This window comes from Pongo pygmaeus, chromosome 10 (genome assembly GCF_028885625.2).
Source record: "Pongo pygmaeus isolate AG05252 chromosome 10, NHGRI_mPonPyg2-v2.0_pri, whole genome shotgun sequence".
Lineage (NCBI taxonomy): Eukaryota > Metazoa > Chordata > Mammalia > Primates > Hominidae > Pongo > Pongo pygmaeus.
This window is the reverse complement of record NC_072383.2, coordinates 98,803,107-98,828,531: the sequence shown is the minus strand read 5'-3', so window position 1 is coordinate 98,828,531 and position 25,425 is coordinate 98,803,107. Positions and strand designations below refer to the sequence as shown.

Below are 25,425 nucleotides of genomic sequence, written 5' to 3'. Positions count from 1 at the left end.
TAAAGTTTTATGATTGGAATATTATTTTTTAAAATACAAATGACATTTATAGCATAAGGCTCTGTGGTTGAATAATCAGCAAATTAAAGAAAAATATCAGAGAAAGGTTTTGAAAAATAAAGCATGTTTCCTGTTAAGAGAATTGATTCTTTCCTTCCTAAAAATGGCTAATAGAAATCAAAATGTTTAAAAGGTTCCTAAAATTCCTAGAAAAACATTGAACTTCAGTAGCAGTAATTAATGAGGTCAGACTATCATGGCAAGCTGAAAATCTGTTGGTGGTCAGAAGATACAACTGCTCAATTTTTAGAGAAGTAAAGTTTATTACATTTGAAACAATACAGCAGAAATCTCAAAAGTTTACTCATAAATATAGTTTAATTCTTACAAATCTTCTTTTGAAAACGCAATTCATATATGCTGCAACCTCAGAAGTTTAAATTTGAAATGAAATATGAAGGTAGTAGTCAGGGAAGTCACATCAGAGTGCTTTGTCAAATATCCAAACAAATCAGCACATACCTCTTCCGTGATACAGGAGGAAAAAAGTGATTCTAAATATATCCAAGTGAATGCAGAAAAATACATTACTATTTGAGGCAGACCATGCTAAAATATAATTTACAATGATTAGTTTGCACTTAAGATGGTTAATAACGCATTTAAACCAATGAAATTAAGGTTAAGTTGAATTTTGTAGTATTTGTTCAGTCTCTGTACTAAACAATAGTTCATCTGAAAAGTTTGGAAAAAGCAAATAACCTGATACTTCTCTTTATGCTTATCATTTTCTGTCATCTTAAATGCAAGCAAATCAATACAGCATCAAGATTTTTTACATATTAAAATGAAGACTAATGACTCATAGACTGTGTACCATATAGTACTTAACAGATGAGCTTGCAATGACCATCAACTCAATTTTTTAAATAACACCAAGATCCACAAGCCAAAATAAACATTTGATTAAAAAGTTATGTTATTCAAGATAACTCAGTTGTCCTTTTTCTCTTTGAGATTGGGAAGGGCTGGGTCTTTAAAAACCTGAAGAGGAGTTGGTAAGAGGAAAAAAATCCTCAATGCTTTAAAAAAACTCAACTGGTTAGAAGTCCATACAACTACTATGCTGGCATGGACAGAGATGTTTCCTGTCACAGAACTGTTCACTTTCCCATAGAAGTACTTCCTCCAAGCCAACTATATAAAGATGTAAATCAGCTTACCCATGATTGAAACTGAAATAATCCTTCAAAATAGAAGGAAGACACCTCACCCAAAAAGATCTTTTAAATCATTGCTAGCCGAACTGCTATTGGTCATAGTAGTTGGTGGCTGTGCAAAGTTCTGTGGGTTAAAGAAAGGATTACCCTGCATACCAAAAGTAGACTGTCCTATCACGTTCATCTGTGTTCCCATTACTGAACTGCCCATAGCTGGAGAACCCTGAGGAGGTACAAACTGATTAAGCCACTGATTTGGTTTCTGTTGTGATAATTGGTTCATGCTAACTTTGGGTTTCTGAGGGCCAAAGAGATTATTAAGGGCAGACATATCTGTGGGTCTTTGCTGGGTCTGCTTCGCACCAGCAGGAGGAACACTCAAAGCATTGAAGTTTGGCAAAGTGGGAGGTGTTCCCAGAGTCATCTTGGTCACTCCAACTGTGCTTGGACTACTGTAGAAGTTCTGGTTTGTATTAACGGGCATGTTGAATCCTGAAGTCTGAAAGCCCATATTGGCATTTAGGCCATTTGTCAAATTTCTCTTTGTATTATCAGTTGGTGTAGAAAACATCATGCCAATGCCCATGGAAGGAACAGAAGTGAAAGTACTTGAAGCAGAAGATTTAGGGGTACTAACAGAAAGGCTGGTCAAAGATGACATATTATCCATCAATGTGTCTGTCAAGTCCTTAGTCTGAAAAATATGAGAGAATTACTTTATTTCTAAGAAATATAAATTACTTTATAATTAGTAAACATTTGATAGATTAAATTATAAAGGACAAGTTAGAATTAAGCTCAATGGTCTACACCAAATTAGCAAACTATAGCCTGCAGGTCAAATACAGCCTGCCACCTATTTTTGTATGTTTTTTACAGATGAATATTTGCAATCGATTTGATGATAGGGAACACTAACTTTAAACTCCAATTAAGCAAAATATTATTTGTCAAAAAAAGAATCGCATTCTTCTTATTCTATATTACAAAAAATACAGTAATTTTTTACTATTATTTGTATAGTTTGAATTTCATCAAAACTTTATAGGAATTTGTTTCCTCTATTCTTAAAAAAGTACCTACAAAATATTCTCAATTTTGCCTCTTGGCCCACAAAGATGTTTTTCTCAGAGAAAATGTTAGTGATTAAGAGGTAACAAAAAAATAATTTAAAGAAAGCTTTTAAGATAAAGCTATCTCTGAAACCAGTAACAGTGTAAACTCTCTACAAGCAGGGCCCTTATTCACTGCCATAGCACCAATACCTGGAACAGTACCTGGAACACAGGAGAAAACAAATACTAGCCAGGTCACGTAAGTACATCTTAAATCAAGTTACAAATCTAACTATAATTGAAAAGTCAAACATAGAAAATAACTTTAGCTCAAAAATATGTTAAGAGCATGAATATAATATTCTGATCATTTCAGAGTGAACAGAGTTGAATGAGTACTATGAGTCCTAATCTCTTTTAAGAACCCTTCCTATTCTTCTAGCTTCTTCTTTATTGGTAACAAGCATTGTCACAAAACATTATACATTAGGCAGATTATAGCTGAGTTGGAAAATCGTTTATGCCTATACTTCTTAGAAGCCACATATTAAGGTATTATTTGAGATATATTTTTACACAAATACTAGTAGACTAAGTTCTATACCACCTTACTCCTTAACAGTAGTATTCTTGAAATTACACAAAAGAATGAACTCTGACCTGTTTAACAGTAGCAACAGGTGTGTGCACTTGGGGTTTAAGAGGCTGCTGGCTTTTCAGCTTCTGTGCCTGCTCTTGTTCTTTTGCTAATTTTTGTTTTTCTTCAAGTGTAAGTGATGCCTTAAAACAAAATAAAGCAAAAAATCAACTGGCAATTTCTTAAGTCCATTTGTAAAACAAAAGATAATCTCTTCAGGTAAAGGCCATCTTACTACTTCACTGAAAAGCAAACTACTCTTGTCTTGGTGATTGTCACAGTAAGCTGTATTTCAAATTACTATATAATTTAACTTTAGATAAAAACTCACAGGATCTGTGCAAAAGTATTTCCAGCATGAAAATAATTATTTTTAAACCATTCATTAGAATCACTTTTTTCCAGACAATGACAATAAGATTTAGTGATTTCATTCTTGAAAATTGGGAAATCTATTTAAACTCTAATGTATCTCACCCCAAGAATATTTTAGGAACTCACAAAAAGCGAAGAAGGAATGAAACAACATTAGCAGTTCTTTCACTGCTGATGTCTACAGCAAATTTGATGTCTTGTCTTTTATCAACTTTGCTAAACTAAAAGCTCACAATGTTCTCTTACAATTTTGTAAACTACTATGTCCAGTAGTCCCTTAGCTTTACACACACAGTATTCACATTTATGAATGAATAGAAGAATGCCCTCAGCAGAAGTCACAAACTGACTTAAATTTTTTTTATTGGATACTAACCAAGAGAAAAGCATCCTATTATAGTTTAATATTCAAAATCAGAGGGGGAGCAAAATTTTAGCAAGAAATAGAGAAGAAAAAAATGTGCTCAAATTTTTTATCTACTTATGAGATGGAATCAGATCTATTTTGAAAATCCTCTTTAAAATATTGTTGGTCTGCCATTAATAAGTCATGTATACATCATGTACCCCTGCTGGAATAAACCAAGGGTACATCATCACTTCTGTAGTATGCCTGCCAAAAATGTACAACTTAAATCCAATTATGAGAAAACATGAGACAAACTCAAATTGATGGCCATGCTACCAAATAACTGACCAATACTCTGTGAAAGTGTCAAAGTGAAAATCTGATGGACCATAAAAGTTGACACCATGAAATGACAGAACATGAGGTTGCTAGGCTCAAAAAGAATGGAAAGAGTTTGGAACTCAAACCGTTGGGAATGTAGTGAGTGGGACAGAAATTAAAATACTGAAGAGCAACAATCAGAGACAGCCTAGGATAGCTGGACAGCACAAATCTATAGTGGAATCCATCAACACAGGAGCAGAAGCAGAGAAGAGAGACAGTGGGATTCACCAAGGGGTGTGACTGGTAAAGTACAAGAGAAAGGACAAAGGAGTCAAGGATCCTATACATATCACCTTGTGGCAAGTCAAGTAATAATGGAAGCTAAAAATCTTAAGTACGTTTATTCTCAAAATGGGTTAGGGTCATGTTTAACTGATAAAGGAATTTCAGAAAGATAATTACAAATGTTTCTTGTTAAGCTGCTGAACAGTATTTCCCAACAAAACTCTGTGGTTTACAGGAAGTCCTACAGCATAAATAAGAGGGCTGAAAGAACAATAAGGAAACTCACTCTTTTATGTTTATTCTGTAACCCGTCCTCTTTATTTTCGGACTCACTGCCAGTCAGAAGGTCTGCTCCAATGTTGTTAAAAACCTTGTCAATTTGCTGAAATAGAAAAATGTCAATAATTTAAATAAGTTCAATAAAAATGTGATTTTGCTGCTTAAAGATTAAAAGCCCTCCAAATGAAGCATACTTTCTGCAAAAATTAAGCTGCTTCTTACCTGATTCCCAATATTTGTAACTTTTGTCTCCTCAGAAACTTTCATTTGATTTCCTATATCCAAAGATCTGTAGGAGAGTTGAATTATGATAAAACAATAAAAAGAAATGCATATTTTTACTCATGCCAAAAATTATTTATCCACATGGAATTTATTAGACCCCAATTAAACTCATTAAGAAGAGTCATCTTTTCCATTATTTTCTACTGTTAATGTTTGCTTGCCCCAAAAATAACATTTGTATGTAAGACCATTTCTTAAACTCAACATTTGGGATTTACTGGAGAATTTATTCAAGGTGTCATAAAACCAGTCAAGCATGGTTCTTTTATCAAAGAGCTTAACATCTCACTCAAAGACAAGATATAATATGGGGAATTCAATGTGATTAAGTTCTGAGTCTGTGATACTAACAATGAATGCTATAATCACTGTTATGTGAGCCAGATCTATGTCCTGAGAAATAGGTAAGATTTAGATAGGAGGAAGAAAAAGGAAGGGTTCATTTCCCAACTCAAATATAAATACTTCTTATTAAAAATTTATTTCTACCTATAATGCATTTTAAAAATTATTTCTCCAGATTTTTACATTAACAAAGTCAATCCATCAAACACCACATACATACACACTACAGAATACTTCAAGCATACAAAGGGCTATTTCTATACCATGTGTATTTACTTTAAGTCTTCATCTTGTGGGCGGAAGCTAAAGAGTTTCTACTTGGGGATCTTGTTCATGATTTATATCAATTTTACTGATTTTTAGATGTTTTTTGATTCAGGATCAAACTTTAATAGGTATCCTAAATTCATGTGTTTCACTCTGGAGCAAAGAATATAGTGGGGCTTTGATTTTAATAAACTAGATTCAATAGTCAACGATTTCCATCTTTGCCTTCTTTGAATACTAGTTTTCTGCAAATGATTTAGAAAATCCTCCCTAAAAATAAAAAGAGGTGAATGTTGTGATGCTAAATATGAAATGAATGCTCTATAAATGTTTCTGGGGCTAGAGAAGAGAGAATGAAAAAAAAATTCAAAACACTAGAAGTTCATAAATTTAAAAAATTTTCCTAAGTGGTGCTTTTAGTTTTCAGCAACCTGAGTTTACAATGCTAGTGGCTATTGCTGACAAGAAATTTTTCAGGAACAGAATTTTCTTTATGTAGATAAAATGCTAAAATTATATCATATTACACTTTTGTACTCAGAAGTGACACTAGATTTTTCAACCACATTCTATTTTAATTCAGTTCAACTTATTAACATGATGGTAAATTTTGAAATGTTTTACATATGGTCAAATTTAAATCCAGCAAGTTTTCTATTCCATATTCCAGAAGATCAATCATAAGACAACTATAGTTTCACTCCTGGACCACATATAATTCATGTGCAACCTACTTACTTCTGCTGTTCTTGCATTATATGAAGTTGCTCCAGTTTAGTCTTATGTTCAGACTCCAATCTATTAAGCATTTCTTTTATGACGGAAATGAAAGAATTGAACTGGTATAATGAGAAATTGATATGGTTACAATGTTTCAAGTTAGCAACAAATGTAATCAATTAAAATAATTCAGTAAGTTAATCATAATATTCTCCATTTTTACCAGTAGAATAGGATCCAGTCATAGCGCTGATATTCAATAAGAATGATACATTTAAATTTGGCATATCATAGCAAGCTTTTATAATATCTTTGGTGATGATATGATAGTTGATGAGGCTTTTAAGTTCCAGAAAACATGTCTCAATAATGAGTTTTATATCCGGAGTTGTTTAATAGCTACTATTCAGGGGCCTTGTATAAATTCACCCTTAGCAGTTATATATTGATCTTCTTGGGATAATTCAAAATTAACCATCTGAATTTGTGCCTATCTAGAAATAATCCATTTATATGCATAGAAAATTCCTGCTTATTCAGATTGCAATGACATATCTGGCTAAAATAAATCCTGTTTTCTGACAGTCGAAATATCAAATGTACATAATCCAATTTTCAAATAATTAGATTTCATAAAGCATACCTAGCACTATGTCTTAACATAGTTTAAGCTTTGGTTAACTTTGGTCAACTGCTGATCATTCATCCCTATGGTACTTCAGGATCATCATAAACAACTTATTTGAATAACACCACATGTTACAGGAAGAATCTAGAAATGGCTCTCCTCCTTTCCCCAAATCTTATAACTACATCTTTGTGTTGAGTGTTTATACATACACTATTTTATTAATCCTCACAACTCTTCAGAGTAGGTTCATTAATATTTCTAATCTACAAATGAGGAAACTCAGGCTCAATGAGAGGTAAAGCAACTCACAGATGCTAGAGAGCTCATGTGGCAGAGCTAGAATTCATTCTAAGCCTGTCCCCAAAGTCTGCACCCTTTTCTACTACATTATACTGCTTTTCACCACGCGCTATCAGCAGCAGCTTCTTCATCTTATGAGAAAGTCAAAAGGCATGTTTCCAAAGCAGTTTACTATGACTGACTTTCCACTGATTAGGGTTCCTAAAACTTTTTATTGAAGTATAATATACTAACAGAAAAGTCTACATGTCAAAGTGCACAGACAAAAAAAAAAAAAAAAAAAAAAAAATCACAATTCACACAAATTGAACATATCCAATGTAACTAGCAGCCAGATAAAGAAACAACATCGGTCCAGGCATGTGGCTCACACCTGTAGTCCCAGCACTTTGGGAAGCCAAGGCAGGAAGATCACTTGAGCCCAGGAGTTTGAGACCAGCCTGGGCAACATGGAGAGACCACATCTCTACAAAAAAATACAAAAATCAGCCAGGAGTGGTGGTACATGCCTGTAGTCCTAGCTACTTGGGAGGCTGAGGTGGGAGGATCACTTGAGCCCAGGAGGTCAACGCTGCAGTGAGATGAGATTGTGCCACTGCACTCCAGCCTGGGAGACAGAGTGAGACCCTGTCTCAAAAAACAAAAACAAAACAAAAACAAAGCAAAATCGTGGTCAACATCCCAGAAGCTTCCTTATATCCCCTTCCAGTCATTTTCCACCCTCATACTCTTTGGGTAAACTTTATTCTGACTTCTAGCAGCATAGTTTAGACTGTTGTACTTTATATAAATGGATCATTCAGCAGATCCTCTTCTATGCCTGGCTTCATTCACTCAACATGTTTGTGAGGTTTAACCGTATTGTTAAATGTAGTTTGTGCAGAAAAGAGTTAACATTGTAGGCCTAAACTGCTATCCTCGAAAACTCCTGCTTGCAAAATTGGCCTTTAGCTGGTGTCTGGGAACTCAGATTTCAGAAAGGTTCCTATTATTAACTGGTAACAGTGGTTTACTTGCCTAAACTGTTTGTACAAAGAATATGTTGTATGCTGAACACCTGCTTTCCTTCTGGGAGTTTGGAATTTGAGTACATGCCAGGCAGAGGGTGTTACTTGATCAGCCCTCATTGAAAACTCTGGACACTGAGTCTCTAATAAGTTTTCCTGGTTGGCAACATTTCACATGTATTACCACAATTCATTACAAGGGGAATCCTGCGTGATTTCACTGGGAAAAGACTCTAGAAGCTTGTGCCTGGTTTCCCTAGACTTTGTCCTATGAACCTTTTCCCTTTCCTGATTTTGCTTTATATCTTTTCACCATAATAGAGCACAGCCTGGGCATAACTATATGCTGAGTCCTGTGAGTCCTCCTACTGAATCATCCATTGTGGGGGTGGTCTTAGGAACCCCTATCAAACACAAGTTATTGATTATTCAGTGGACTGCTGCAGGGCATTTGCCGTTTTTTATTCAAATGCTGAAAATGTATTTTCCTAAGTTACTTATCTTTGTCACTTAATGTATAATACACTTAAATCATCTTAAAGCAGAAAGGAACTAAGAAGGCAGTCTTAAATGAGAAACCCTGACCATGAAACAAATGGGAAGGCAGACCACATCCATGCTAAACTACTGTAAAATACAAGAAGATATGAAACAAAATATTTGTTGATGAAAATAGCCACCCCCCCAACCCCAAAAAAAACCACTAAGCTGAAGTAAATTAACACAACATTTCAAACGGAATTAGAGACAGGGTCTTGCTTTGTCATCTAGGCTGGAATGCAGTGGTGCAATCTCAAATCACTGCAACCTTCACCTCCCAGGCTCAAGCAATCCTCCTACCTCAGCTCCCTCTGGTAGCTGGGACTACAGGCGCATACCACCACACCTGGCTAATTTTTGTATTTTTTGTAGAGAAGGGGTTTCACCATGTTGCCCAGGCTGGTCTCAAACTCCTGAGCTCAAGTGATCCACCTACCCTTCCCTCCCAAAGTGCTGGGATGACAGGAGTGAGCCTATATATCCTAAAATAAGCATTTGGGAATATTTAAAAACACTAAATCAGAAGCATGAGAACTAAGAACAGAAATGACAAAAAGCTGAAGGCTGTTTTAGGCTTATTATCTTATTCCTCCCCAATATTCACTGTCTCCCTTCTTGCCCACCCTAACCTCAACTCTGCTATCCAAGATATGAAGAAATTACCAAACCAAAAATTAAAATCTAGGGGGCTGGGCATGGTGGCTCACGCCTGTAATACCAGCACTTTGGGAGGCTGAGGCAGGCAGATCACCTGAGATCCGGAGTCTGAGACCAGCCTGGAACATGGTGAAACCCTGTCTTTGCTAAAACAACAAAAATTAGCCAGGCATGGTGCCTCACGCCTGTAATCCCAGGTATTCGGGAGGCTGAGGCATGAGAATTGCTTGAACCCAGAAGGCAGAGGTTGCAGTGAGGTGAGATTGCACCAATGCACTCCAGCCTGAGTGACAGGGCGAGACTCCATCTCAAAAAAAAAAAAAAAAAAGAAAAAGAAAAAAATCAAAACCTAGGAACAAATTTTCAGAGGCTTACCCTATTCAAATGAAATGTTCGTTGTGATTAGTTTTATAAATTTCTCTGCCTCCAAAACTCTGCTCACTCAGCATGCTCCTCAACGCCAAAAGCTCTCAACTTCCAGCTTTCTGCTTCCCTCATTGCTGTAATTCACTCTCAGTGCTACATCCTCCCTGCCTATCCATCTCTGATGCTCTCAGTTAAACAGTAACCCAACTCAGTCTTTTCCATTATATTTCATTAAATACTAGTTCTGTTGTGAACAAAAATGACTCGTCTCTACTCTATATCTCAATATTCTCTCAATTCAATTAATATTTTTGCTTCTGTCATTGCACTAAGTGCTGGGGCTATAATGAAGAATAAGCTCTAATAACCAGTCTTTGAGGAGTTTCTAATCTTCAGGAAGAATCAGTCACATAAGAACACAGCTGTGACAAACAGCGATAGAGGCATACAGAGAGACAATTCCACAATAATCTTTGGACACATTATTCCTTTACTCAAACATTTACCACACCTTGAAAGTTCAAATACCTAAACCAGACAGGCATTTAAAGTCTACCTATTTTAGTCTCAATTTATCTTTCTCCCATTATTCTCCTACTGTATTACATATATCTCCCAATCAAATTGAATTATTCCTTCCCAGTGGTATATAGACTCTTAAAATGGTCCCCAATTATCTCCGCCTCCTGCCATTCATGCCCTTGAGGAATCCCCTATCTTTGAGTGTGGGCTGAACCTGTGACTTGCTTCTAAAGCAACAGACTATGGCAGAGGTGATGGGATATCACTTCCTTGATTACAAGAGACTGTAATTTCAGTTTTGCTAGCAGACTCTCTTTTGCAAGCTTTGATGAAACAAGTTGCCATGTTGGAAAGTCCCATGTGGCTAGGAACTGACAGTGGCATCCAGCTAATAGCTAAGAATGGAGGCCCTAAGTACAACAGCCCAAAAGGAACTGAATCTTGCCAACAACCATGTAAGTGCGCTTAGAAGTAGATCACTCTGTAGCTGGGCCTTGAACGAGCCCCAAGTCCTTGACTACAGCACTGTGAGAAACCCTGAGTAGGGAATCCAACTAAGCCATGTTCTGGCCTGACCCACAGAAGCTGTGAGATAATAAATGTGTGTTGCTTTAAACCCCCAAGTTTGTGGTGATTTGTTCTGTAGCTATCAATAAATAATGAATATACTCCCCAAACACATTCTATAACTTTGTTCTTCATTCATGTCAATTTCCCAGCCCCAAATTTAAAGTAGTCCCAAATCCTACATATTTTTCAACATCCTGCTCATTTACTATTTACCAATGACGTCTTTAACAACCTATCCTTCCACCCACAAACTTTCTTCATTTAGTTCTGTGGCATATTCTCCCCCCACCCTTTTTTTTTTTTTAACCAATCTTTGTAATATATTTATACATCTAATGCCAAGAAAAAAGTAAGCTGAATAAAATGAATAAAGCACAAAAATACTCCTACCTGATTAAGATTAAGATTGTTTTCAATACTCAGGGGAATAAGATGAGGCAACACTTTTCCAGCCAGCTGCTCTTTGGTGATTCCCAACTTCTTATGAGTAAAAGTACATTTGTAAATACCTGATAGAAAAGAATGTGACGAATTTTATAAGTTAACACCGTAAATTCATAGAAATCATGAAAATAATATATTTATATGAAATCCCTTGATAATCTGTGTAGTACAAATTTTTCCCAATCAATGCCTAGAATAATGATGTTCTTACATATGAATCAGAATGATTTCAGCCTTTATCATCAGGCCAGATTTAAACACCATGACATATTCATCCTGTGTTCTTTTGGTTTAGGAGTACATTTAATGATAGCATAACATTAGAAGCTTATCAGAACCAGGTTCAATTCTTATTGTATGGCAGTAAGGTTACAGAACGGCCTTCTATTCTGAAACAACTAAATATATATTTCAGAAATCATACTCAAGGCATCTATTTCAAAGGGTGTAGTATAGGTACAGTCAAAATATAAGTCCTACACTTTTATTCACTTCTTCAGCAAATCAAACTCGACATGTTTGAAATTTAATAACTGAAATCAACTCCACAAAATCCTTCCCTATTGTCTCACCTATTTACTCAATCTTCAAGACCCCACTTGTTACATCTATCCACAAAGCCTTCATTTGGTAAACTGAGTACATTTCCTCCTCATTCTCTGAATGCTTTTGAGTTCTAAGTGTTTTGTATATAATCCAAAGCTTTGTGAAATACCATCCCCCATTATTCTGTTAATGTGCACATGACTTATATACCCAAAGAGTCACTTTATTGGGCAACTACTAAATGCTTATTTGCTGAGCACTATGCTTGTTACTTTCCCTTTGTTTCAGTGAAGTCTCACAAGAATCCTAAAACGACGTTAGTCTCATCCTTATTGAATAAATAAACTTTTCAAAGTCACCTCAAGAACTGACAGAGCCAGGATTAGAGCCAGAGCTCGAATTTCTACTATGCCAAACTCCTGCTCAAAAAGACTTTTTTTTTTTTTTTTTTTGAGACAGCGTCTTGCCCTGTTGCTCATGCTGGAATGCAGTGACACGATCATGGGTCCCTGCAGCCTCAACCTCCCTGGCTCATGTGATTCTCCCACCTCAGCCTCCCAAGTAGCTGGGACTACAGGCGCATGCTACCACACCCGGCTAATTATTGTATTTCTAGTAGAGATGGGGTTTTGCCATGTTGCTCAGGCTGGTCTTGAACTCCTGGGCTCAAGTGATCTGCCCACCTTGGCCTCTCAAAGTGCTGGGAATACAGGTGTCAGCCACTGCATCCAGCCAAGAAGACAAACTTCTTTCTGCACAGAAGATTCATGCGATATCCCTAGAGTACCTTCCATGTCTACAGAGGCCCACAATAAATACTTGCTAACCATTCCCACAAATATTTACTGAGCAGTTTCTGCAGGCCAAGCACTACATTAGGTGTTAAGAATACATGGATGAATAATATAATTTTTCTTAAAAATTAACAAAGAACCAGGCGGTAATCCCAGCACTTTGGGAGGCCGAGGCAGGTGGATCACAAGGTCAGGAGTTCAAGACCAGCCTGGCCAAGATGATGAAACCCTGTCTCTACAAAAAATACAAAAAAATGAGCCAGGCGTGGTGGCAGGTGCCTGTAATCCCAGCTACTCAGGAGGCTGAGGCAGAGAATTGCTTGAACTCGGGAGGCAGAGGTTGCAGTGAGCCAAGATGGCACCACTGCACTCCAGCCTGGGCGACAGAGCGAGACTCCATCTCAAAAAAAAAAAAAAAAAAAAAAAAAATTAACATACCTTAAATTAAATAAAAAATGACCTTGTTAATGTTTTTGTGACTCTATAGCTACGCCTATTTTATTAGTGCAGCAGACCCCTGGCATTTCCAGATTGGACTTCTATAACTATATATAAATGATTTCAGAGTTTCTTAGTAATTTGTAATTATGCTGAGAGAACAGAATGTCTATAAGGTTAACATGCGTCATCAGCATATCACTTAGCCACAAAATATACTAATTAAGACTTAAACATATTAGAAAACCAGCTCCTACCACTTATCACTTGTATGATCTTGAATCACTTATTTTACCTCTCTGAGCCTCAGTTTCCTTGTAAAATAGAAATAATAGTACCTATTTAATTGAATTTGGGGAAGAATAAAATAAGGTAATGCAGAGAAAATACTTCGCCTCTTACAAATTGAGTATCAAATAAACCTCAGATATTACTACTAAGACCAGTATCAGCATTTCCATTAGCTTTGTTTGCCTCTCTCACTCTGTATCATTTTATGGGGAAAACTACATGCTACCATGATATTTGTAAAGCTAGAATTCTTAAATATCTTATTCCTTTATAAATGTCAAGATTCTACTGCTTTTGCTAAACTTAAAGAGAAAAGTTATATTATGGTATTTATCACATCATTCTTCAATTATGAAATGTTATATACACGAAAGGAGAGTATAATGGTTTTATAGATTGGAAACTTTATTTGCATGATAAAATAGCATCAAATGACATTAAATTTTCAGCTACCTAAAATTCCCATGAGGACCGCAGGTTCCTTGGATGGAATTTGTTGTAAGAAGGGTAGGATATCATCAAGTACAAACCACTTATCCAAGTATTCCAAAATCTTGCCTAAGCACACTAATGAATTTACACGAACCTATTAAAAGAGGTAAATTGCATTAGTCATTTAAAGTTTTCAAAATCTAGAACAAAATATTTAAGTGTAAACTTAATCTTCATATAAATATGTTAAAGTCTCAAGAACAAATGTAGATTTAGAAGCCCTCATCCTTTATCAACATAGGAAATTCACTTATTTACTAATTTTCCTGGCTTGTTTCACAAAGAATTTATGATTGCTTCACCAGGTCACTAGTGAGCTAAAGACAAGGAATGACTACAATTTTGTAACATTTTAAAGTGATTAGGATTTGAGAAACTTTTACTACATATGTGTTACTATCATAAGAGCACTCCTTTGGGGACATTTGAATAATAAAAAGGACTACATTCTTTGCACCAAGTGATCATTTTCACCCACATTCCAGTATTTTACTCTAACTTGGGTTCAATTCATTCTTAAACTAAATATTTTAACATGTGAAGGTATCCATACATTTGTTTTCTATTTCTAAATATACAGTTATTAAGACCTCTTATTTAGAAGCTTTTATCAAAATTCCATATATACTTGACTATTTGATAAATACATCATACCCTACTTCTATTTGGAATTTCTTAGGACAGAATATCTTTAAGTCAGGACCATAGTATTAATAAAACTCCAGTTTTCAAAAAAAAGTAAAGCAAGAAAGGCAGAAAATAATTTTGTTGGCTAATAAAGCACCATAGTTCTACAGGAAAAATTGGGAAAATTTTCCATTTCTAAAAAACAATGTACAATTGTTTTCTGAAATTAAAACACAAGAGATATTATAAATTCAAAAAGGTATCTGAACGCTTAACTTGTACTCATAATTCATTTTATAAAAGGAACAGCTGCATTCTACTGATATATATATATTTTAATTAAAACTGAAAATACTAATTTTATTTACTTTTAGGATATATAAAATATTAAGTCATGTAAGTAATGAATAAATATAGCTCTTGGAGGATTTTACCTAACTCTGTGTAGAATTTTTAAAAATTCTATTTTCAGGGAAGAGTATTAAGATACAATTCTAACTCATGATTCAGGAATTTCCCAGTCAGAATTTTAAACTTTTAGAGATACAGGACTATGAATACAATTTGGGAATTTCTATTTGCCAGTCTGAAGGTAGGCAGAAGCACTGAAAATACTATCCAAAATCCACTTAAAAGGTGACATATAAAATGTAAATCCATTCCTAGTTACTGCTCTAAATACAAATACATTCATTATAACTTCTTGTAAACAACATGCCTTAACGGCCAGTTGGCATCTTAAAAAGAAACATATATGTAACTGGGCAGCAATTCACATCATTTAAGTATCCATGTTTCCCATTTCTACATACCCCTGCACATACTCAGAACTGAACTAGAATAGGTACTCTTGTTTTGCTTTGGTTTTGGATTTTTTTTTGGGGGGTGGGGGAGCGGCAGGGGCTTCCTCTGTCACCTAGACTGGAAGGCAGCAGCACAGTCACAACTCACTGCAGCCTCGACCTCTTGGTCTCAAGTGATGCTCCTGCCATGCCATCACATCCAGCTAAATTTTTTTATTTTTAGTAGAGACGAGGTCTCGCTGTGTTGCTCATGCTCGTCTTGAACTCAGTGCTCGAGATCCACTCGCCTCAGCCTCCCAAAGTGTTTGGGATTAAAGGCGTGAGCCACCATGCCCAGCCTACAACATGTACTTTGAGAAAATGTATGTTAATCACGCCTGTAATCCCAGCACTTTGGGAGGCCGAGGCGGGTGGATCACCTGAGGTCGGGAGTTCGAGAACAGCTTGACCAACATGAAGAAACCCCGTCTCTAACAAAAATACAAAATTAGCCGGGCGTGGTGGCGCATGCCTGTAATCCCAGCTACTCAGGAGGCTGAGGCAGGAGAATCGCTTGAACCCCCGGGAAGTGGAGGTTGCGGTGAGCCAAGATCGCGCCACTGCACTCCAGCCTGGGAAACAAGAGCGAAACTCCATCTCAAAAAAAAAAAAAAAAAAAAAAAAAAAAAAAAAAAAAAAAAAAGAAAATGTATGTTAAAATAAATTTATGCTGCCATAAAATAAGGTATATAGTATGATTATAAGATCTTTAAAAGGGCATTTTGAAAACTAAATTTTAAGCTGTATATTACTACCACCTATTTTGAAAATTCAATCGTAAAATTGAGAATTTCAGAGAAAACAGCTACTTTTAATGACGGTGAAGACTCAGAGAGGCACAGTGACTTTTCAAGGTCACGGGGGTTGTTAGTAACAAAGTGAGAATAAGAACTAAAACTTCTTGACTTTATTTCATTTCATACTTGTTTGTTTCAGTAATGATTTTTTTTTCTACTTTGGTGTTACATTTTCCATTTCAAAGCCTTTCAACCAAGAAACGAACTAAAATAGATTCAATGGCTATAAGATAAAATCATATCATTCAAATTACTTTTGCTTATAATTTTATTAAGCTGTTTATTTTTATTTAAATTCACATTCCACCAGATAAAGACGGGATCTCCAGAGAACTAGTTTTACAAAATGCAAATTTAATAATATACCTGTTATCGAAAATCAATATAAAGAACTGGTCAGGCAAAAGAGAACATTTCTCCCTCTTTAAAGCTGCTATTTTGAAGACAGCATTCAATATTACTTCTATAAAGAAATATAAATGTGATAAACTATTATATTTAGTGTTAGAGAAAAGGCTGGGGACATTTATTGCTTTCAATATGAGATAATGAAAACTTCGTTATTAATTCTACCTTCCTTGACTAACAAGTAACTGAATGTTAAAATTTTGTATTCAAAGAAGGTAACTATTCCCTTGTCTACATTTTTTAGTACAACTATTTATCCTACTTGTATTCACATTAATTTATTACTCTACTTTTTTAAAAAGTGGGCAAGTCAGTGAGAAATAAGAAATTTAGAGACCAGTAACTAAAAATAAAGGCTATTTATAAAAGGAAACTATTCAACAAGTTTTTAGGCTTAGATAACAAGTTAAACTCTCATGATATTTTTAAACAACAAAATAAATTGAGTTAAAGCAGAAAAGCATTAAGAAAAAAATAATCACCCAACTTTTTTACTGAAGCACTCAAAGTAAAGGGACAGCAAAGTAAGGTTAGGAATGCAATATTATAAATTATGTATCAAAGAAAACTACAGCTCATTTTTATAGTACTATATACAAGTTATCTACAGCCAAGATGAAATACATCAACAATCTATAAAAGGGTTATTAAGCAATAATAAAATGATTTAAAGCACTGACAAGTGAAAGAAAAACAAAAATTAATATGCAATTACTTACAGCAAGGGAAGACGTTTGTAGACAAGCATTTTTAATTCTTGGTATCAAAGCATTTTTCATGGATGGGTAGTCTATAAGATTTGCAAAGGTTGGAATGATGTTTAGACAGAGCTCCTATCAAGAAAATAAACTGAATCAATATTATCCTCTCCGATATTATAAAGTTTTGCATTTGCATGGCAAAACTGTCATATAGTTTGCAATAAATTTTCATATATATTATTTGGTCCTTTCAACAACTCTTTGAAAAACGAATGAATAGTTATAATCACTTTTCAGTTTTACAGATGAGAAAAAAAGCTCAGAAGACATTACTCAAAGTCATACTAGGTCATAATAACTAGTGTATGACATCCAAACTCCCTGATCTCATTCCTAATCTCTTTCTTTGATAACACAAGTCCTCGTTTATCTTTAAATAACAAGAACACATAAGTTTTGCTATCTCTCACAAGAAGAGAAAATCAAGTATGAAATCATGTAAAAATACTCCTCTCAAGTAATTCTCTTAGCTGTTACATATATCCATATGATAAAATACAAACACTTTTTAAAAAAAACATATTGAAAATAGTGTTTTGTTTTGTTTTTTTTCTTGAGACAGGACCTTGCTCTGTCACCCAGGCTGGAGTGCAGTGACGCAATCATAGCTCACTGCAGCATCAACCTCCCAGTCTTGTGAGATCTTCTGGCCTCAGCCTCCTGAGCAGCTGGGACTACAGGTACACACCATCACGCCCAGCTAATTTTTTTTTTTTGAGACGGAGTTTTGCTTTTGTTGCCCAGGCTGGAGTGTAGTGACATGACCTTGGCTCACAGAATCCTCCGCCTCCCGGGTACAAGGAATTCTCCTGCCTCAGCCTATCGAGTAGCTGGGATTACAGGCACGTGCCAACACACCCAGCTAATATTTTGTATTTTTAGTAGAGATGGGGTTTCACCATATTGGCCAGGCTGGTCTCAAACTCCTGACCTCAGGTGATCCACCTACCTTGGCCCACGCCCGGCTAATTTTTCCATTTTTTGTAAAGACAAGGTCTCACTATGTTTCCCAGGCTGGTCTCGAACTCCTGAGCTCAAGCAATCCTCTCACCTCAGCCTCCCAAAGTGCTAAGATTACAGGCATGAACCACTGAGTCCGGCCTTAAAAGAGTGTTTAATAATTTTTAGAAGAAAATTGAGGACAGAGTATTACATAATCCCAATAGTTTTTTGTTTTTTTTTTTTAGTTTTCTTGGGTTTTTTTTTTTTTTGGAGAGTCTTGCTCTGTCACCCAGGGTGGAGTGCAGTGGCAAATTCACAGCTCACTGTAGCCTCCTGGGCTCAAGTGATCCTCCTCCCCAACTCAGCCTCCCAAGTAGCTGGCACTACAGGCATGCACTGCCATGCCTGGTTAATTTTATCATCTTTTATTTTTGGTACAGACAGGGTCTTACTATGTTGCACAGGCAGGTCTCAAACTCCTGGCTTCAAGGGATCCTTCCACCTCAGTCTTCCAAAGTACTGAAATTACAGGTGCGAGCTACCACACCTAATTCCAAGTTCTAAAATGTGTAGGTACCTGTGTCTATCTGTAGGCTTAGGAAAAAAGACTAGAAGGCTATATCTGAAAATGTTAACCATAGTCATCTGTGAGAGCGAATTTTAATTTCTTCTTTTTGTATTTGTAAGTACTTCCAAATTCTGAAACTCAAAGCAGGCATAACTCAGAAATGGGGGAAAAAAAGATTTAAAACATTCTTGTTAACTAATGTGATGCCATAGTAGAAATGATAACTGGTAATTCTGGGAATAACAGGAAAATGGAGGGATGATTGGGGGTTAGGGAACTAAATGAGAAAATGAAAAGAGGAAATGGCTTGAGAACTAACTGGCTAAAGTACACACATCTCAGGCAGTTTATGAGAGATGATCCTTGTAGCAAAGCATAGGAGAAGGGATCACTGAGGAAAATGGAAGCACAAATGTGAATTAGGAAGGACACTACTGAAAATACTGGCAAACTTCAAGACATACATTTATAGTTAGAAGACAGAAATAAATTAACTACTAAGAATCTGTTATCAGAACACTGGATATATTTTATTTGCTTTAACTTATTCTTAGGCTTCCAAAAGGCAAATGTAAGAGAGCTAATTGTTTGTATCCACTCAGAACTATTAATAATTAAGTGACTGATAAAATTTAAAAATGAGCCAGGCATGGTGGTGTATGTTCCTGCGGTCCCTGCTACTAGGAAGGCTGAGGGAGGATCACTTGAGCCTGAGAGAGCATGGGAGGTCAAGGCCACAGTGAGCTAAGATTGTGCCACTGCACTCAAGCCTGGGCCACTGTACTCAAGCCTGGGCAACAGAGTGAAAGCCTCTCTCAAAAATAAATAAATTAATGAATTAATTAAGGACCACAGAGGGAGAAGAGAATGGGCAAGTGTAAGCAGTCAGTGGGACACTATGTTCCTATGTTCCCGTAAGGAGCTTCCTTACAGAAGACCAGCCTTCAAGACAAAGAGACAGAGACAGGCAGACTTACAGGAAAGGAATCCCTAACAACTGAATTATTAAAAAGCGACTGGAAAGTGCCATGCTATCCAATCAAACTCAGAGCAGGTTACAAAGAGGCAAATCTTAAATTCTGTCTAAATCACTTAGCTAACATAGGGGAGAGCTCTCTCCCGAAGAGGAGACAGGATGAGGAACTTTATTTATTTATTTATTTTTGAGACGGAGTCTCACTCTGTCACCCAGGCTGGAGTGCAGTGGCACAATCTCAGCTCACTGCAACCTCCGCTTCCCGGGTTCAAGCAATTCTCCCTGCCTCAGCCTCCTGAGTAGCTGGGATTACAGGTACCTGCCACCACACCCAGCTTATTTTTGTATTTTTTTAGTAGAGGCGGGGTTTCGCCGTGTTGGCCAGGCTGGTCTTGAACTCCTGACCTCAGGTGATCCGCCTGCCTTGGCCTCCTAAAGCACTGGGATTACAGGCATGAGCCACCGCACCCAGCCCAGGATGAGGAACTTAATAACAGCCGGGATGAGGAACTCAATAACAGGAGATTGAAAAACACAAAATCAAACCTCAAAGGAGTCTAATTAGCAAATTCTCAGAAACATCTGTTTATTTTACACTTTATAATGGGTGGTGGGTGGTGGCGATGAAGATAACTTCGATATCCATTTAAAAGGTAAATTAATTTTCAAAAATTGTGTCTGAAATACATGTTTATAATGCCTCTTTTTAAGAACTCTACCTTTTGCAAACCATCTTCTACCTGTCCAAATGTTTTCAGAACCATCTCTAGCCTCTTAAATATTTCTAATCAAATTTAACTTTAAAAATTTCAATTTAAAAATGAATTTCAGATGTTACTTTCTAGCCTACTATTTGCAAGAACCTTGAGGAAAAGACTTCTTATTTCTTGCTTTCTCTAGGATTCTCCTAATTGTTTAGATATGCTTTATCAACTAAGCAGTGCTAATTTCGTGACTAAAGACTTAACACTGAATGATACCAGAAATGCTGGTTTCCCCAACCTGGCCAACATGGTGAAACCCCATCTCTACTAAAAACACAAAAAAAATTAGCCAGGCATGGTCGCCCATGCATGCAATCCCAGGTACCTGGGAGGCTGAGACACGAGAACGGCTTGAACCCAGGAGGCGGAGGTTGCAGTGAGCCAAGATTGCGCCACTGCACTCCAGCCTGGAAAAAAAAAAGGAAGAAATGCTGGTTTCCAAATCTTAACAAAGTTACAAAAGTCAATCTGAATTATATACTACTTCAATAAAATACTTGCTGACACTTATTGGCCAAAGTAACTATAAAGAAAAATCGATTTCATGTCACTTAATCTTCCCCTCCCTCTTCTTTAATATCACTAAATATAAAAAAGGTTTGGCTGCACAGAGCCTGTGGGAATGTTTTGTGAGGCTATAATTCACAATTTCTTTAGAAAGAACTAAGAAATAGAGGTAGACACACCTTCCCCACTCATCCATGTCATTTGGACAAACGCAGCATACCCTCACCTTTAAGAAGGCAAATCTAATTATAAGGAAAAAAATGTTAACATCAACCTCACAGCCTTGAACAAACGAAATAACTTAGCAGACAAAGACTGAATTAAGTCCAAAAAGTGACCTTAAATATGTAGTATTAGGTTCATATTTAGAGTAAATAACTTAAAAAAAAATCCTATTTTATTAAAATGTCTATACTAGCAGAGACTATAAGCTTTTACTACAAAACCATCCTGCAGTGAGATGTTCTTAATGTAAGTATGTATTTTCAAAGTGAAAAAACTAAATTACACTTTCAATAGTGATCCAGAATTTCTTTCAGACAAAGAACTCATAGAACTAAAATTTTAATCACAAAGACTACAAAACTAACAGTTTGGCAAAGTATATGGTGTTTTAAGATTGCCTTTGTGGAACAAAAGTTATGACTATACATGCATTAAGAATGGTCACACTAAATTATTGTCTGCTTTTCCATCTACCTGCTGTACAAATTAACTTCATTGCAGAAGAAACAGCATCTCTACATAGAAAACTGAGTTACCAAGCATGAAGAAAAATCATGAGTATGGGAAAATACCTACTCAATGTTTTCATGAGAAAAAGGCACATGTGGCCAGGCACGGTGGCTCAGGCTTATAATCCCAGTACTTTGGGAGGCTGAGGCAGGAGGATCACCTGACATCAGGAGTTCGAGACCAGCCTGGCCAAAATGGCGAAACCCTATCTCTACTAAAAATACCAAAAATTAGCCGGGTGTGGTGACAGGCACCTGTAGTTCCAGCTACTAGGGAGGCTGAGGCAGGAGAATCGCTTGAACCCAGGAGGGGGAGGTTGCAGTGAGCCAAGATTGTGCCACTGCACTCCAGCCTGGGCAACAGAGCGAGACTCAGTCTCAAAAAAAAAAAAAAAAAAAAAAAAAGAAAGAAAAGAAAAAGACACATGTATCTTCGGAATTTTTGTTCATAATTATCAGTTTAGAAAGAAGCAGAAAGAAGAAGGTATGCAATAATACAAACTGCAATATATCAAATCTTCTTCCATAATAGTACATTTCTGATAGATAAAAGCAACAAATCTACCTCATAATGCAGGTATTATGTACACAGACTGATTACTTTTTTCACTTACAATACACTGATTCTTTAATTAGTTAGGAGTGAATATATTTTAGTTACAGTATTTCAATAATGTGATTCAAAAGATAAATATATTTACTATTGAGTTATGTATTTTATGACTTAAATCCAAAATGTACTTTACACCTGTTCTTCTGCTTTAAGAATCAAAATCATCATTAAAGAAAAACAAATCAGATACTGTACCTGGATCTGAATGGAAGGAGCTTCTAGTGCTCTGTAAACCATGGGTAGAACACTGTTCTTTATCTCATCAGGAGGGGTTTTGGTTAGTAGCAAATCCATTTTTTGTAGGAAAATTAACAAAATCTGTTTAGAAAATGGAAACAATGTATTAAAACCTGGAATCTTTAAGAGATTCAATATATGCCAAATGTAAAGCTTCTTCAAAAGAATAACTCATATATTTTGACACTCACCATGTTGCTAGCCTGAAGGCGTGGAAGACAAAAACATACAAATCAAGTCTCTTACATTTCTGGAGGCACAATATTTAACATCTGCTCTGAGTTTAAATGTTAATTAAATAAAGACTAATCTCCTCTCACATATCTACAGTAATCTATCACTTGCCCACACATACCAACTATCTGGAAAGCTACAGGGTGAAAAAAGCCAGTGAAGTGAGATATCCCAAAGAAGTAAATTTCATCACTTGGCTTCTATGAAGCTCAAGAGAAAAAGATAAAGTACAGAACTGAGAAGGAGTATAAGAAAAAATTCTAGACGCCAGGTGCAGTGGCACACACCTGCAGTCCCAGCTATTTGGGCGGCTGAGACAGGGGAATTGCTTGAGCCCAGAAGTTGAGTCCAGCCAAGGCAACACAGCAAGACCCTATCTCTGAAAAAATTTTTTATTTTAGAAAAAAATGTTTTTAAGTTGTCCCTGGTCATTCTTCCACATACCTAAATTATAAGGAACATACTGCTCCTTCTATTTATACAGAAATTAGTTTTGCCAAGACTCAGGGAAGAATATTTGGAAGAAATTTTTTTTTTTTTTTTTTTTTTTTTTTTTTGAGACAGGGTCTCACTCACTCTGTCACCCAGGCTGGAGCGCAGTGGCGCGATCATAGCTTACCACAGCCTCGACCTCCCAGGGCTCAGGTGATCCTCCCACCTCAGCCTCCTGAGTAGCTGGGACCACAGGCAGGCACCTGGCTTATTTTTGTATTTGTTTGAAGAGACAGGGTTTCACCATGTTGCCCAGGCTGGTCTCGAACTCCTGGGCTCAAACAATCTGCCTGCTTTGACATGCCAAAGAACTGGGATTACAGGCGTGAGCCACTGCACCTGGCCCAAAAGGTATTTTTAACTGGACAACTAAGAGAAAAAAGAATGGAGGCAAATAAGAATTCAGATTATAGGTTCCTTAGGGTACTATCTTGACTGATGCATAGCTTAGGGAACAGTGGCTCCACCAACTTTCCCTCATGACACCTTGACCATTTGGGGGAACCCTGCTTCACAGGCTACAGCTCCCTCACTTGTTCTTTCCCTAATCCACAGAAACTCTCACCTTACCACCACATACTTCCTTCTGTTCCCCTCCTTTCAAGGGAAGGACTACAAAGAATCATAAAACCATTAAATTAGATAGTTGAAGTATAACTAATAAGCTATTCCTATACAGTGGTAGAATCATGTAATAATACCTGTTATGTGCCAGAAAATTTCATTTAATCTCAACAATCCTTTTCATTTTAGAAATGAGGAAATAGAAGCTTTAAGACAGTAACGACGCAAGTCATACTTCAAGTAAGGAGATAAAGTAGCCCCAATTCAACCCAGGTGTGTGACCCTACTGTTCTTAAATCCGACATTACCTTGAATCTAGCAAATATATATTATGTACATGAGAGACTGATTACTTTTTTCACTTACAATACACACACACATTATTCCCATGGTGCTGTAAGCATTTTCCTATTCTAGTGGAAGTAGTTATTAGCAATAAAATGGAGAGAAACAACTGGTACAAAGCACCTATATATTAAAGACTTACATAACAAAATAATCAAAAATATTTCAGATACTTCAAAGTGCAAGAGAAAAACAAGTATTTATTTTCCTAAACCTGTAACGTTCTACAAACTATATATATGGTACATATAGAACAGTATAACACATGCAAAATTTAATTGCAGTTTATTTTCTGAGATAGTAACTTATGGAGAGCTACAGACATTTAACTGCAAAGTTCAATCATAATTTTAAAAATAGTTTGCTTCAAAGATGTAAAGCAGCTTTCTGACTAATGGAAAAGAAAGTCTCATACACTTACCTCAGTTTTTTTTAAGTCATATATTCATTCCTTTTGTTTTCAGTGATAGTCACCATCATAAATAACAGTAGATAAATACACAAAAATATCTATAACATACCTGGATTGGCTCCTGCTGCTTAAACACAGGGCCAAGTTCAGGTAGAATTAATTTGACATATTCTTCTTTGGTGCATTCCTCAGCAATAAGTAGAACATTGGGTAAAACAAAAGGTACCATGTCAGGGTTTACAAATTCTGAAGTCAAACAAGGCAAAATTCTCTGCACAATGACACGCTGAAAGGCAAAAATGTTTTTTATAAAAAAAATTTATTAAAGGTTTTTAGTATTAGTTAACGCTAAAGTCTAAAACCTCTACTCCCTTTAGGTAATGTGACCATACAATTTACAGTTGAAACTGGTATATTTTGAGAGTAGAGTGGGATGCTATTGCTAATTATGCAAGGATAAATAGCATAAACTGGAAAGGTCATGGGTAAAAGGGGACACACGGTCACCCTACCTGTAGGAAACTTTCCCTAATTAGTCTCCACTGCTATGTTTGTTTCTCCTCTTAATTCCTTCATTACTTATGATTCATATCACACAACATAAACACTACCATGTACTGTTAACTGTTTCACACGTTAACCCTAGCTACACTTACTATAAGGGCCTGAGAGCAGGGACAATATTTTATGCCTCCTCTTTACTCTCCATAGCATCTAAGTAAAGAGTCAGACAAAGAGTAGGTAACTAACGAATATCTGATAGATTAAACACTGGAAATGTTTTTACAACCAGGAATTATTAGTATTCCAACCAGTGCCTCTTAAGCATTCACCAACATTTTAAAAACTGTATTACACTCATC

The 25,425-nt window shown here is 36.2% G+C and overlaps 1 protein-coding gene across 8 annotated transcripts in view; it reads right to left on the bottom strand.

The window, feature by feature from the left end:
• Nucleotides 1-303: 303 nt before the first annotated feature.
• The window catches only part of SCYL2 (SCY1 like pseudokinase 2), a 71,638-nt gene continuing 46,516 nt past the window's right edge, over nt 304-25,425 (bottom strand). For 3 of the 8 annotated variants that reach the window (XM_054445666.2, XM_054445664.2, XM_054445665.2), the window contains exons 9-18: nt 24,672-24,848; nt 22,474-22,596; nt 17,133-17,246; nt 13,701-13,833; nt 11,125-11,243; nt 6,160-6,260; nt 4,747-4,813; nt 4,532-4,627; nt 2,936-3,055; nt 304-1,914 (exon numbers count right to left, since the gene is read on the bottom strand). In XM_054445666.2, the coding sequence (XP_054301641.1) occupies nt 1,270-1,914; nt 2,936-3,055; nt 4,532-4,627; nt 4,747-4,813; nt 6,160-6,260; nt 11,125-11,243; nt 13,701-13,833; nt 17,133-17,246; nt 22,474-22,596; nt 24,672-24,848 (1,695 nt within the window). In that variant the 3' untranslated portion in view covers nt 304-1,269. The remainder of the gene's footprint in view (nt 1,915-2,935; nt 3,056-4,531; nt 4,628-4,746; nt 4,814-6,159; nt 6,261-11,124; nt 11,244-13,700; nt 13,834-17,132; nt 17,247-22,473; nt 22,597-24,671; nt 24,849-25,425) is intronic. The other 5 variants (XM_054445667.2, XM_063646615.1, XM_063646616.1 and 2 more) reach the window with 3 other exon arrangements.